This window comes from Thamnophis elegans, chromosome 11 (assembly GCF_009769535.1).
Source record: "Thamnophis elegans isolate rThaEle1 chromosome 11, rThaEle1.pri, whole genome shotgun sequence".
In the NCBI taxonomy this organism is placed as follows: domain Eukaryota; kingdom Metazoa; phylum Chordata; class Lepidosauria; order Squamata; family Colubridae; genus Thamnophis; species Thamnophis elegans.
Window position 1 is genome coordinate 34,416,514 of NC_045551.1, and position 13,208 is coordinate 34,429,721.

At 36.1% G+C, this 13,208-nt stretch overlaps 1 protein-coding gene across 3 annotated transcripts in view; it reads left to right on the top strand.

Moving 5' to 3' along the window:
* Nucleotides 1-13,208, top strand: part of CNOT11 (CCR4-NOT transcription complex subunit 11) — a 27,285-nt gene continuing 14,077 nt past the window's right edge. For 2 of the 3 annotated variants that reach the window (XM_032226905.1, XM_032226907.1), the window contains exons 1-6: nt 1-615; nt 2,271-2,435; nt 6,416-6,568; nt 7,274-7,476; nt 8,853-9,055; nt 10,810-10,906. In XM_032226905.1, the coding sequence (XP_032082796.1) occupies nt 54-615; nt 2,271-2,435; nt 6,416-6,568; nt 7,274-7,476; nt 8,853-9,055; nt 10,810-10,906 (1,383 nt within the window). In that variant the 5' untranslated portion in view covers nt 1-53. Of the gene's footprint in view, nt 616-2,270; nt 2,436-6,415; nt 6,569-7,273; nt 7,477-8,852; nt 9,056-10,809; nt 10,907-11,599; nt 12,296-13,208 lie in introns of those variants that run through there. The other variant, XM_032226908.1, reaches the window with a different exon arrangement.

The window sequence follows — 13,208 nt, forward strand, 5'->3', positions numbered from 1 at the left end:
CGACTGCACGGGCGCGCGCAGAAGGCCGCTGAGAGCGGGAAGGGTGGAGCTGGATGCTAGCGAGCGGGGTCCGCCTCAGTCCCGAGCCTGGCCGTGCTGTGGAAGCGGCGGCAGGTTCGATTCCCGGTGGTGGGGCCGTCGCTGCTTCCGTCGCCGGTTTTAGTACCAACAGCGGCAGCGGCGGCGGCAGCAGTAGCAGCAGCAACAACAACAGTGAGACCATCGCCTCGCTGCCGGGAAAGATGAGCCTTTCTCCGAAGGAGCTGACGAGCCTGCTGAGCATCGTGTCTGAGGAGGCCGGAGGCAGCACCTTCGAGGGCCTCTCCACCGCCTTCCACCACTACTTCGGAAAGGCCGAGCATTTCCGCGTAGGCTCTGTCTTGGTGTTGCTGCTGCAGCAGCCGGATCTGCTGCCCACGCCGCCGCAGCGCCTGACTGCCCTCTACCTACTCTGGGAGATGTACCGCACCGAGCCGCTCGCTGCCAACCCTTTCGCCGCCATTTTCGCCCACCTCTTGAATCCGGCGCCCCCTGAGCGCGCCCCCGCCGGCTCGGGCCCTGGAGCGGCAGGGAGCGGCGGCGTCGGGGACGACAACGAAAGGCCGCCGCTCTCAGGTAGCTCCTTCACCTGGCCTCCGGTTGGGCCTGGGCGAATAACCGGCGGCGGCCTTTTGCCATTTCGGTAAAAGCCTGGACCTCCCAGGGTGTACTTGAAAAAAGATGAAACTTATTTTGAATTTGGGTAGGTGGGGGGAGTAGGAGGCAACATGGATTCTTTGAAGGCTGACCCAAAGGTGCTTTTTCTGGAGGCAACTGAAACGTTCTTGTTTTTTTTCTTTGAGGAGTTTTCGCTTCTCATCCAAGAAGCTTCTTCAGCTCTGAGAAGCGAAATGTCTTCAAAGAAAAAAGCAAAGTTTCAGTTGCCTCCAGAAAAAGCACCTTTGGGACAACCATGAGTACCTGGATGATTGACAATCTCTATAGACTCTGAAGGCTGGGTTGTAATGTTTGAGCATTTTGCAACTGGGGGTTTCTTCCTCCCCTCTTTTAAACTGAGGGGGCAACCCTAGTTCAGTTGCTTCAACCAGATTGAGAGGAATAGTTTCAATATATCCCTCTTGCCTTTTGTTGTGTGATATAATCTTAAATCTAATTGCAATAACTGCTTCTCCTGTAATCCTTCATATCTTTTCAGATATCTCAGTTCCCAACCTTTGATTGTTGTTGAGACTGGTATCCCCAATTTAATGCTAAATGTTATCCTGATGAAAGATTGGAAAACATTCCTATTCTGTTCTAATTTAACCATCTATGCCTTAACATAGTTTATTAACCTGCAGGTTTTGGTATAAAAATGTCCACACAAAATGAAAGTAGATAGTTAATGAATAGATAGCATGTATTCTGTGTTTATCAGCATGCTCTTTGTTAACAAGTATTTGTGCAGCAACCTCAGTATATACATAAATATCAAACATGACTTTCAACTATGTAAGTCTCATACTGGAAGTAATGTTTCTTCTGTCCTTTCTATGTAATTGTTGACTAGAAAGTGATTAATAACAGCTAATGATTTGTTTAGATAAATAACAAACTGCCAGTATTTGATTTGGTTTTATCTATGGATAAGATCAATGAATTGTGGCAATAAATGAAGATAGTGTTTTGAATTTGTTTATATGGAAGTCTTAAACGTGGAATGTATGAAAATAGCCAATGATATATGCATTATTATGGTCATGTGAGCAGCATTCCCTTCAAATTGGGAAGGATGGTGGCGGACTTTTTCCTGCCTTATTTACATTTTGTCATCCATTATTTCTATTGCTTCTCTATGCTTCTGGTTCTCTTAGCTGAACAGAAGTTTTGTATTTCATTTTATTGTATGATTTAGCATACAAAAAAAGGAGATGTCACTTTGGGAAAAGCTAACTTAGTATTTTCTTAATGGGCACTTCTACTCTGCTTACTTGGTAGTCTTGAAGACAGAAGGAAAAATGTATTTTCACAATTCCCTCAGTCCAGAACCTCACTTTTAGCACTGCTAGAGTCTCTTCCCCCAAATTTTCCCGAATGGATTTTGGACAGCCTAGGAAGCCTGGACTATCAGATGGGTGGTTGCATGGTGAGAATCCCCTTCCCCTGCTTTTGCTTGCAAGAATACTAATTTCACTGAATTCATACATTTCTGGATTGAGCACATAATAATAGAAATGCTATAACTTCTTTGAAAATTGCTGGTACTATAAAATAACTTATTTTTTTTAAAGGCTTTTTGCCCGCAATTACTCCACCAGAAAGATTCTTTCTTTCCCAGCTGATGTTGGCCCCTCCCAGAGAACTCTTCAAAAAGACTCCAAGACAGATTGTATCGATGGATGTAGGAAATATGGGGCAATCTGTAGATATAAGCGGTCTTCAGTTAGCATTAGCAGGTAACAAACAAATCATTCCTACAGTCCTCTATTTTAATGAAATATAAAATGTGTTTAAACTTGCATGTGAATATTTTTCTTTTTCCTCATAACTCCATAGCACATTTTTAGTTTTGCCGGAAAATTTATAAAATGAGTTTCTGCAGTGTTAATTACCGGTATGTATAGTTTTGGAGAAATAATTTATGACATATTAGAAGGTAAAACAAAAATGTCAAATTTGCTGAGGAATCACTGCGTGTTTTTATTCAGAAATCAACAAAGCACATAAGCAATACTTCATTGTTTTGTCATTATTTGAAAATCAACATCCTACACTTAAAAAAAATCCCTATAAAATAAAATATCCTTTTATAGAAATATTGAATCTATGTATGACGTGACATTTGTGCATAATGAGAATTGCAAATCCAGTCAAAGTTCTAAGCCTTTGCTATGTTAATATCTATTACTGAAGAGATAAATACTCTGAAATGCAATGTGCTTCTATAAGAGCTATGATAGTAATTCAAAACATTGCCTTTTTGTACGGTTCATTGTGTGTGTGTGAACAAGCTTTTAAAGAAAATGAATATATATATGTGTGTGTGTGTGTGGTGTGTGTGTGTGTGTGTATGTATATGTATCTATCTAACTCTATCTAACTCTATATCTATCTATCCATCCATCCATCCATCCATCCATCCATCCATCCATCCATCCATCCATCCATCTTTTCGTAGATTTTCATGCGTGTAGGTATGCTGGCCTTGTTGTATTTGGGTCTTTTCCCGTGTAAGATTGAGATTGTCTTGGCAACGTTTCAGCGAGGTCTCACTCGCCATCTTCAGGCTGGGTTTTGGGCTTAAAGTGTGATCGAAGCTGCCGTCTTTCTATAAATCTTGGTGTGTGTGTGTGGAGTGCTGGCTTTGTTTCAGTAAGTGGAATAATTGATTGTGTGGTTGTATCATGATTGGTAGATAGGTGCTGATTGGTGCTGGCTGTGTGTCTTGTTGTTTCCGCCTGGGTGGTGGGTGGGACTCGTTTGTTGACTAGGGCAGGTTTCCAGATGTCTGGTAGGCGGGAGGTATTGTCACGTTTATTCATGTTGTAGAGATGTTTCTCTATTTCGATAGCTTCCATAATTATTCTCTTGTTGAAGTGTTCTGTTTTGGAGATTAAGCTGGTTCCTTCAAAATTAATTTCATGTTCTGTAGCTTTAAGGTGCTGGAAAAGGGAGGAAGTTTTTTCTTTTTTTCTTACTGCGTTCTTGTGTTCTGCGATGCGTTCATTTATTCTCCTGTTCGTTTGTCCTATGTATGTTGCAGGGCAGATTTTGCATGATATTTCATAGACTCCTTGGTTTTCTAACTGGATTTTGTCTTTGGGGTTTCTTAAGATGTTGGATGTTTTGATCATTGTTGAAGGCTGTCTTGATATTGTGTTTGTGGAGAATTTTGCTGATTTTATCTGTAGTGCCTTTGATGTGAGGGAGGAGGGCAATGCCGTTACCCTGTTCTGTGTCTTGGTTTTTGGGGGGTGTCTCCCTTTGGATTAGGTTGGCTATTGTTTTTCTTTACAATCCGTTGGAGATCAATACGTTTGTGAGAGTATGTAATTCAGTTTTCAGGTGGTCTTTGTCGGCTAGGCGTTTGGTTCTGGAGATGAGGATCTTGGCTACAGAGTTGATCTGTGCAGGGTGGTGATGGGATTGTGCGTTTGAATAGCGGTTGGTGTCTCCCCTCCCCCAGTAGATGGTGTGTCCTAGGGAGCCATTGGGTTTTTTGTAGATTAGGACATCCAGAAAGGGAAGTTGGTTGTTTGCTTCTATTTCCATGGTGAATTGTATTTTGGGGTGTAGGCTGTTGAGATGTGTGAGGAAGCTGTCCAGTTTTTCTTTCCCTTGTGGCCAAATCACAAAAGTATCAAGATGACACTTGTTCCCACTCCCCCAGAACTCATATATGGAATTTTATGCTAATATTGTTGACTATAGAGATATTTCATGGGTGCAAAGTGAGATTCACTTCATTTTCCCTGCTTAGAGAAGAATTATAATTGAGCTGGTTCTGAGGTTGCATCCTTAGATTAAAAAAAACAGAAATAGCTTTTGACCCTTGCTATCAACTTGAAATTTTCAAACTCTTCCTTGTAGCAAGCTGACTTGAAACTTATTTCAATCAATACTATGGGCATACTGCTGAGATTAGAATCTATTCTGATAATATTTTTATAAAGGTGAATGAAACTATGAACAACTTTAATTTTTAATCTGATTCTTATATTATTAGTTAGATATTTTAGTAGACCTGGTCATTTGAAAATCTGACACTTTATTTGTTCTATTTACCTTTTTGCTCTCAAAGAGCTGTAGAGAACTTGAAAATTTCCATGCTTCTTTTGTGGCTTTAAGGACCTAGTAAAATAAATTGCTCTGATGATTATTTTCCCTGAAGGCTAACTTGGTTACTTGCCTTTCACCTAAAGAAAATATAGTGTAAGTAATTGGGCTTAATTTTTTCTAATCTTTATCAGAAGTGTGAGAAAGGCATGGATAATAGTGTCACACTATTTATATCAATAAGCATAGCTCACACATTATAATAGTAAATTAGATTTGATGGACCATTCTATAAGCAGTTATTTGCAATATACATTATAGGATGCAGGCTAAATTCATTCTCTTTCTTTTGAGGTTTAAAAAAGTAACTGGTCACTGTATCTTGGGATGAGTAATCTAAGCTTAATATTTAGAACTTAATTCCATAGGAATTAACTTAAAAATAATATATTGAATGTTAGAATGAAACTGACACGATCAAAACCCTTCTTAAAAATTAACCCTGAACATGGACACTACAGAAATTACATGCTTGCATTTTATTTTTTATATTTAAGTCTGTCCTTTTAAAAGTAAATGTTGTTATAAACAGTAGTGGTATATAAGTCTGTCTCCAGACAGTAAAGATTAGATTTTTTTCTATATCTAGCTGTCAGCAAATTGGTTACCATTTAACTGCTACAGTGGTACCTCAGCACTCATAATTAATTGGTTCTCAGAGGTGCGATGATTACTAAAAACGATGAATACCAAACAATTTTTCCCCATAAGGAATAATGTAGAGAGTCACAAGACAACTTGACATTAAAGTTCTAGCTTGTGCACAGTACAAAGAGTACTGTGATAAATCTTTTGCATCAAAATGTCTTGAGTACCAAATTCAATTAATTTCAAAGGGTACCAAGGTACCGCTTTATTCAGAAACTTTGGCTCTGGGACTGACTGATTCTCAGATGCCAAGTTTACAGTTTAAAAAGTATAGTGGAATGATTTGATGTTTTATAAATATAATAGGTGGAGACAAAATGTTTCCTTTTCAGCTATGAAGAATGCTGTATGAAGGCTAAGAATAACATTGTTACTTAATAGGAACCACAGGGTTTTCAGGTCTTAAGAGGTATAAACAATAGAACAATAGAACCTGCAGAATACTAATAGTGATGTGATAATGAATCATCTTGTTAATCCAAGAAACTGAGTATTTATGGAATAATTTGTATAAACTATTTTGTCCACCAATAATTGCTTGTTGGAAACTCAGCTTTATCTTTAAAAATAATATAGTATGGCCAAAGAGCTGCTAGAGTTTAAGAGTTTTGTATTTTAAAAGAAGGAATAATTTGTTTATTTGTATTTGTAGTTATTTTACAAATATCTGAAGGTGGTAAACAGACTTGCCTCCTTCTAATTTCCCCACAACAACAATCCTGTGAGGTGATGTGGATTGAGAGTGACTGGCACAAGTCCCCCAGCTGGCTTTCTTGGCTAAGGTGGGACTAGAATTCATGGTCTCCTACTTTCTAGCCTGGTGTCTAATTTTTACAGATAATCCCAATTTCTCATTAACAGAAATAGTGTAGATTTGTCAACAAGTTTCTTCTTGTTCTTGTGATTCAAGATTTTGGATGCTGAAATTGAATTAATCTAATTTTTCTTTCAGAACGTCAGTCTGAGCTACCAACACAAAGTAAAGCTAGCTTTCCTAGCATTCTCAGTGATCCTGATCCAGATTCTTCAAATTCTGGTTTTGACAGCTCTGTTGCATCCCAGATTATTGAAGCCTTAGTGAGTGGACCAAAACCACCTATTGAAAGTATGCATGATTTTAGGTTATCCTTTACAGAGTTACAACATAAGAATTAAATAATCATATTATTTTCCATTCTTTATTTCTGTTCATTTCTATATTTGAAATTGGTATTTATAGTTAGTGTTGTTCATATGAATGTAATCCTTCAGTTTGAAAAGCAGGGTGTAAGAAAAAGATGGTTGCATGGTTTCCATTATGGCTTTTAAGGTTGAACGTGGAACAGTGTCTTAGCTACTATATTGACTTTGCATGAATCTTCACTATATTCTACCGTTCAAATTTTATATTGTATAATATTTTGTTTAGAATCATGTTGTTTTTTTAATGGTCTTAAATTCTGTTCCTTATGCTTTACTTTTCCAAAATATAGCTTTGTTAGACACAATGGCATGGTGACATATTACTATTTCATTACTATCCCAATTGGCATTGGAGAGTACTGTAAAACATACCTTTGCAAAAAATATGCCGTTTTATATAAAATTAGGTTCAATAGATATGCTGGTCTAGATGCTTGATATTGTCAATTTATAGAATAGATAAGTACGCTATACTATATATTACAATGTAAACTATAAAGAATAATATAATGTATTATATACAATATAACATAGAAACAGATAATATATTTGGGAATATTTTGATTGTTGGATAAATATTTTGACTTTTAAGAGATATTTTTTTAAAAGAATGTAATATATTTTTCAGGTCATTTTCGACCAGAATTTATCCGCCCACCACCACCTCTCCATATTTGTGAAGATGAGTTAGCTTGGTTAAATCCAATAGAGCCAGATCATACAATTCAGTGGGATAAGTCAATGTGTGTTAAAAATAGTGCCGGAGTGGAAATCAAACGAATCATGGCCAAAGCATTCAAAAGTCCTTTGTCATCACAGCAACAAACACAGGTATGAAGTCAACTGCTGACTTGTTTAATTCTATTATTAAAATAATATCTTAATTTTAACTAAATTAAAGCTAGCTCAAGTTTACTAGGACCCCAAAATTATGATATAAGATTAACAGTTCAGTAACCACATCAAAAAGTAAAAACATTTCCTACACAGATCCTCTCTGCAAGATCATTCATATATTTCATCACAGTGACTCATGACTTCTGCTCAAACAGCAGGTGGTACTTGAGTAAAGACCTTTACTCAAGTTTGTATTGGGTGCCAATTGTACCCATTCCTAGGTTGAGAGGTTCTACTCAGTCACTTAAGACAACCTAGTCACCATCTAGTTCAGGGGTGTCAAACCAGCTTGCATCGCGGGCCGTATCATGATGTATCACAATGTTTTTTGCCATTGCGGAGTTGGGGTGGGTATGGTCTCTGTGGGCCATATCTGGGCCCACAGTTGGGGGCTGCCAGTTTGACAGGCCAGATCTGGTTGGATTACTTTAATGCAATCTACATGCAGCTAAATTTGATGAATGAAAGAATAAACAATTGCAGAAAAGGCCATTTTCTTTGTATCCTGTAAACAGACTCTAAACACACGGGCATCTTCAAGAACAGCTTTTCTACAGTCCTTCATATCCAGATAGGTTTATAATTGAGAGGTTGTATCTCAGGTTACCAAGCTGTACTGGTTTATGGCTTAATGTCAACATAAAATGTGCCAAAAAAGAGATCCATAGTTGAGATCATGAATCCAGAGCAGCACTATCTTACACTAATTTCTAGTCTAGCAGCCACTTTGTGAAGCAATTGCAGTTTCCTAAACTTTTCACAGTGCTTCTTGCCATAGCTACAACCTGCAAAGCTAGGAGTATAATCTGGCTATAGTGAGCACAATCATCCAGATAAGACTAAAACCCAGTTAATAACTTGAAATGTTTTATTTATTGAAATAAAAAAATGTTTTTTATTTAATTTCATATTGACTGAGTTTAAATTCAAAATATCTATAGCACATCTCTAAAGCTTCATATGACTTTTATTGGCTTCAGATGGGGGATAGAGTCCCGAGAGACTCTATTTAAATTGCTGACTTGTAGATTTTTGTACTTGTTTAATGTTTGGACCTTGGGTTAATTTTATCAAATAGAATATGAATGCTTAAATTATTAGCTCAACAGAAATCACTTTTACAAGCAATAGAATTAAAAACCTTTACTGGCAATCTCCCTCATTTTCGTACATCATGCCATATTGGCTGTCAATAATTACTGTGATATTTCTATAATTTTATTTTAACTAGCAATTTAGATAAATAAACTAAGTTGAAAGTAATCTCTTAATTGTTAATAGTTAAACTGTTTTACATTTTTAAAATGCAGCTTCTTGGAGAATTGGAGAAAGATCCTAAGCTTGTTTACCATATTGGTCTCACTCCTGCCAAATTGCCTGATCTGGTGGAAAACAATCCTTTAGTAGCTATAGAAATGCTGCTTAAATTAATGCAATCAAGTCAGATAACTGAGTACTTTTCAGTATTAGTCAACATGGACATGTCTCTACATTCAATGGAAGTTGTAAATCGGTAAGTAAAATGCTTTTTTACTATATATATATTTAGTTAAACAAGCTTGATTTTTCCACATCTACATGAACATTTACAAAATTCCATCACAGTTTTCTTCCATTAAAAAATTATACTTTGAATGATTGTATTAATGGAGTACAGGTAGTCCTCAACTTACCACTGGAACCATAATTTCAGTTGCTAAGCAAGTCAGTTGGTAAGTTAATTTCACCCAATTTTATGACTGGTGATTCAGTTGTTAAGTGAATCACATGGTTGTTAAGTGAATATGTTGCTTATTGGAAGCTGGCTGGGAAAGTCGCAGATGTTGGTATGACCTTGAGACGCTGCAACTATCGTAAAAACATACTGGTTGCTAAGCATCTGAATTTTGATCATGTGACCATGGGGACGCTGCATAAGTGTAAGGACCAGTTAAAAGTCATATTTTTTAGTGTCAGTTTAACTTAAAACGGTCAGTAAATGAATGGTTTTAAGCCGAAGACTACCTATAATTTGATTTTCACAGGTTGTGTGGAAAAATAAGTTGCAGTTTAGAATATAATCTAAAATCCTAAGACCTTGACCCTTTGAGATATTAGGACAACTATAGTTTACTATCCACTCTAGTAATGTCATTGTTTTCCTATATTCATGGCTAATTCATGGCGATTATGGGAGGTACTTTATAATTAAGCTTACATTGGTGTTCTGATTTCAGTTTTAGATACTATAATATGATAGAGCAGATCTTGTATATATGCATGGGAGGAGGAATATTGGGGGAATGAGAATTTATAAGAAAGAGTCTTGCCTCAAAGTGATATCCTAATAAGGCACATGCAGTTATTTAATTGGACTCAGAGACAGTTAACTCAGTGTATTTTTTATAATATCAAGACAATTTGTATTGGTGATTCTTTGAGATAAATTTCAGGGATATTTACTCTTTTTGGTACCATGATTAACATAGTAACTATTCATATGTAATATTTGACTACATTCAGTTTATAAAATGCCAATACTCAAACATTCAGTTTATAAAATGCCAATACTCAAACATACTGCATTGTATGGTGTGTCTGAAAACAATTGTTCATTCTTTTAAAGATTGCAAAGTTTCCTTTCCCTTGATGAAGGGAAAGATAACATTCTAAATAGAATATTTTGATGTGAACTATATTCATATATCCATAATCTAACCAATAATTATTATTTAGTTGCATTCTGAGGAAGGATGGATGTATAGATATTATATTTACTCCATGTCCTCTAGCACAGCATATTATTTTGGTACATTTAACTATTTAACATTTTATGTATAGTAACATTTAATAATAATATTGCTAGTTATGCTAGATACTTTAACACAAAAGAGATATAGCAAGTATTTTGAAAGAAATATGACAACAGTCACATATAATCATTCAGAATTTCTTTTCTAGTTGAAAATGATTAGCTCTTCACTTGTTAGGACCTATAATCCTGTGAGTTGTTATGGGTAAAATAGGAGAAGGAATGAATATTAGAAATGTTCATCATCTTGTGTTATTTATAAAACTAATAAAGGCATGGTGAGGTGAGTTAGGTTGAGAGAGACTAAACTAGCTCTAAGTCACGTGAGGAACTAGAACTCATAGTCTTATGATTTCTAGGCTGATGCCTTAATCATTATGCAAACTGGTTATCTGTTATGATAGAACTGAAGTGACAGATGAGATATTAGCAAAGATGGCCAATTGGAAAATAATTAACTTTTAAATATTCAACAGGCTCACTACAGCAGTTGATCTTCCTCCAGAATTTATTCATCTTTATATATCCAATTGTATTTCTACTTGTGAACAAATTAAGGATAAGTATATGCAGGTAAGAGTCCAAAAAGAAACTATAGTCTTTTAGAATAAAGTAATTGAAAATTCAGTAAAATACTTGGAGAACCAAAACAATATTGTTGCAGAGTTTTAAGAATTGCAAAACCCTCTTGACTAAAAAAAGTTGGTTGCTTATGTTTTTAGTATATTTCACATACAGCATATTACGCATAACATACATACTGTTGCATACATAGAAGACCAAGGGCATAAACAAAAATCACAGAAATAGTCATCAGTTTTTTCAAAATGTAAACATGATAGCAAAATTCTGTTCATCACTATACTTTAAATACTTGTCTACAATGAATAGAACAGAGTATTTCATCATCTCTATATAAATTTGTTTATTTGTATGCTTGAATATGTTGTTTATTGACAGCTTAAATACAAAGTCATTGCTGCAAAGAACTTTCTGGTTGGATGGGAATGTTGCTTTGATGGATGAATGTAGCCCTGTAGTTTCTGAATATTTTTAACAACACAAGGGCCCATAACTGTTGGTTCTACATTTGAAGGAGGATTTTAACCTTTTGAAATATTTATATTTGTATTGATATTTATCTCTTCCCGTTTGAAGATTTCTCCACAGACTTTTTCCCTTTTAAAGGGTGAGCTGTTGAGCCTATGTTCCACTTGCATGTCAGATTTTATTAATATGCCATTTTCCTGACTTTGATGAATGCAGACATTCCTTAACTGAAGGGAAAAAGGAAGAGGACTTTGATGGAAATATGCAAAATCCATTGCCTACAGAAAACAGGGTGAAATATTTGTTAAAATCCACAATGAGACAACATTCAGAAGTAGTTCAGGCAGATGCCTCCCTATTTCAGAATTTGTTGCAAGATTTTATTATAACCTATCTCAATAAAACCAGCCTACCTGTGGAGTTGATTTCTACCTAGTGGACTGACATCAGGTGACCAACCAGTTGGTATCTATTACCATGACAGTGCTCTCAAGGTGAATCTAAATTGGAAATTCGATGAAAAAACAACTTAATCTATTCCTGCTTTTTCCCAATCTTAAAACTTCAGATAATGGTGCAATTGGTGCATTTCATTGTGGTGATAAATGAGTCATTTGCTGCTTTCACCATCCTTATAGGAGTCACTATGTAGATAATTAGTAGCTTTTTGAAATTTCACATAAGAAACTAGTAGTTCTATTAAGAGACTTCGCTATTAGCTACTCTGCTTATCATGGAAGAAACTTGTTTCTGATAATTCCTATATTACACTAATTCCCTGCTCCAGAGATAACATTTCTGACTAAAAGCACATATTCTTGTACAAATCTTCCATTTTGTTAAATAACTTCACTGGGATATAATTATGGGTCTAAGTACTCTGGAATGACTTCTTTGATTTGTAAACTCTTAGAAAAAAAATAGGGCAAATTTGGGAAAAGGCCATTAGAAAAAGCACCCTTTAGTCATACTTTGAGATCATTGGGTCCTAGAGGAGCCCTAATGGTGCAGTGGTTAGAATGCAGTAATGCAGGCTACTTCTGCTGACTGCCGGCTGCCAGCAGTTTGACAGTTTGATGCTGAATGGCTCAAGGTTGAATCAGCCTTCCAAGGTGGGTAAAATGAGGACCAAAATTATTGGGGGCAATATGCTGACCCTGTAAACCGCTTAGAGAGGGCTGTAAAGCACTGTGAAGTGGTATATAAATCTAAATGCGATGGCTATCTTATCAGTTTCTTTTTTCTTGTCACTTGAGGAAGAGAAGAAACAAAGTGGGAGATGTAATGCTTTGCTGTCGGAATCTAGGCAGGAGCACAATTTGTTTTCTTTTATAAAAATAGATTTATTAGCCTGTTTACCATAGTCTGGATTATTAAAGAGTAGAAAAAACAATCCACCATTAAATTGTGAGAAAGCTACTAATGTAGCATTTGCATATATTTAATTATAGTATTTTGTGGTTGTACATAGTAGATATAAAAAGGGAAATATAAAGGCTTATTTTCAGAACAGTACAACAAAAGAATTCTAATTCACTTTTACAATCCCAATTGAGACCAAAACTCTGTTACACAAGGTGATTGAGCCTTACCATTTATTTTTTTGCCATGGTTGTTAAGTGAATCATTGCTATTAAGTGAATCATGGTATCATTAAGCAAATATAGCTTTCCACATTGACTTGGCTTGTTGGAAGCCAGCTAGGAAGACTGCAAATGGTGACATATAGACTTCAAGATGCAGTTGTCCTAAAATACATGCTGTTTACCAAATGCCTAAATTTTAATCATGTGACTGTGGAGATGCCAAAATGATTGTAAATATG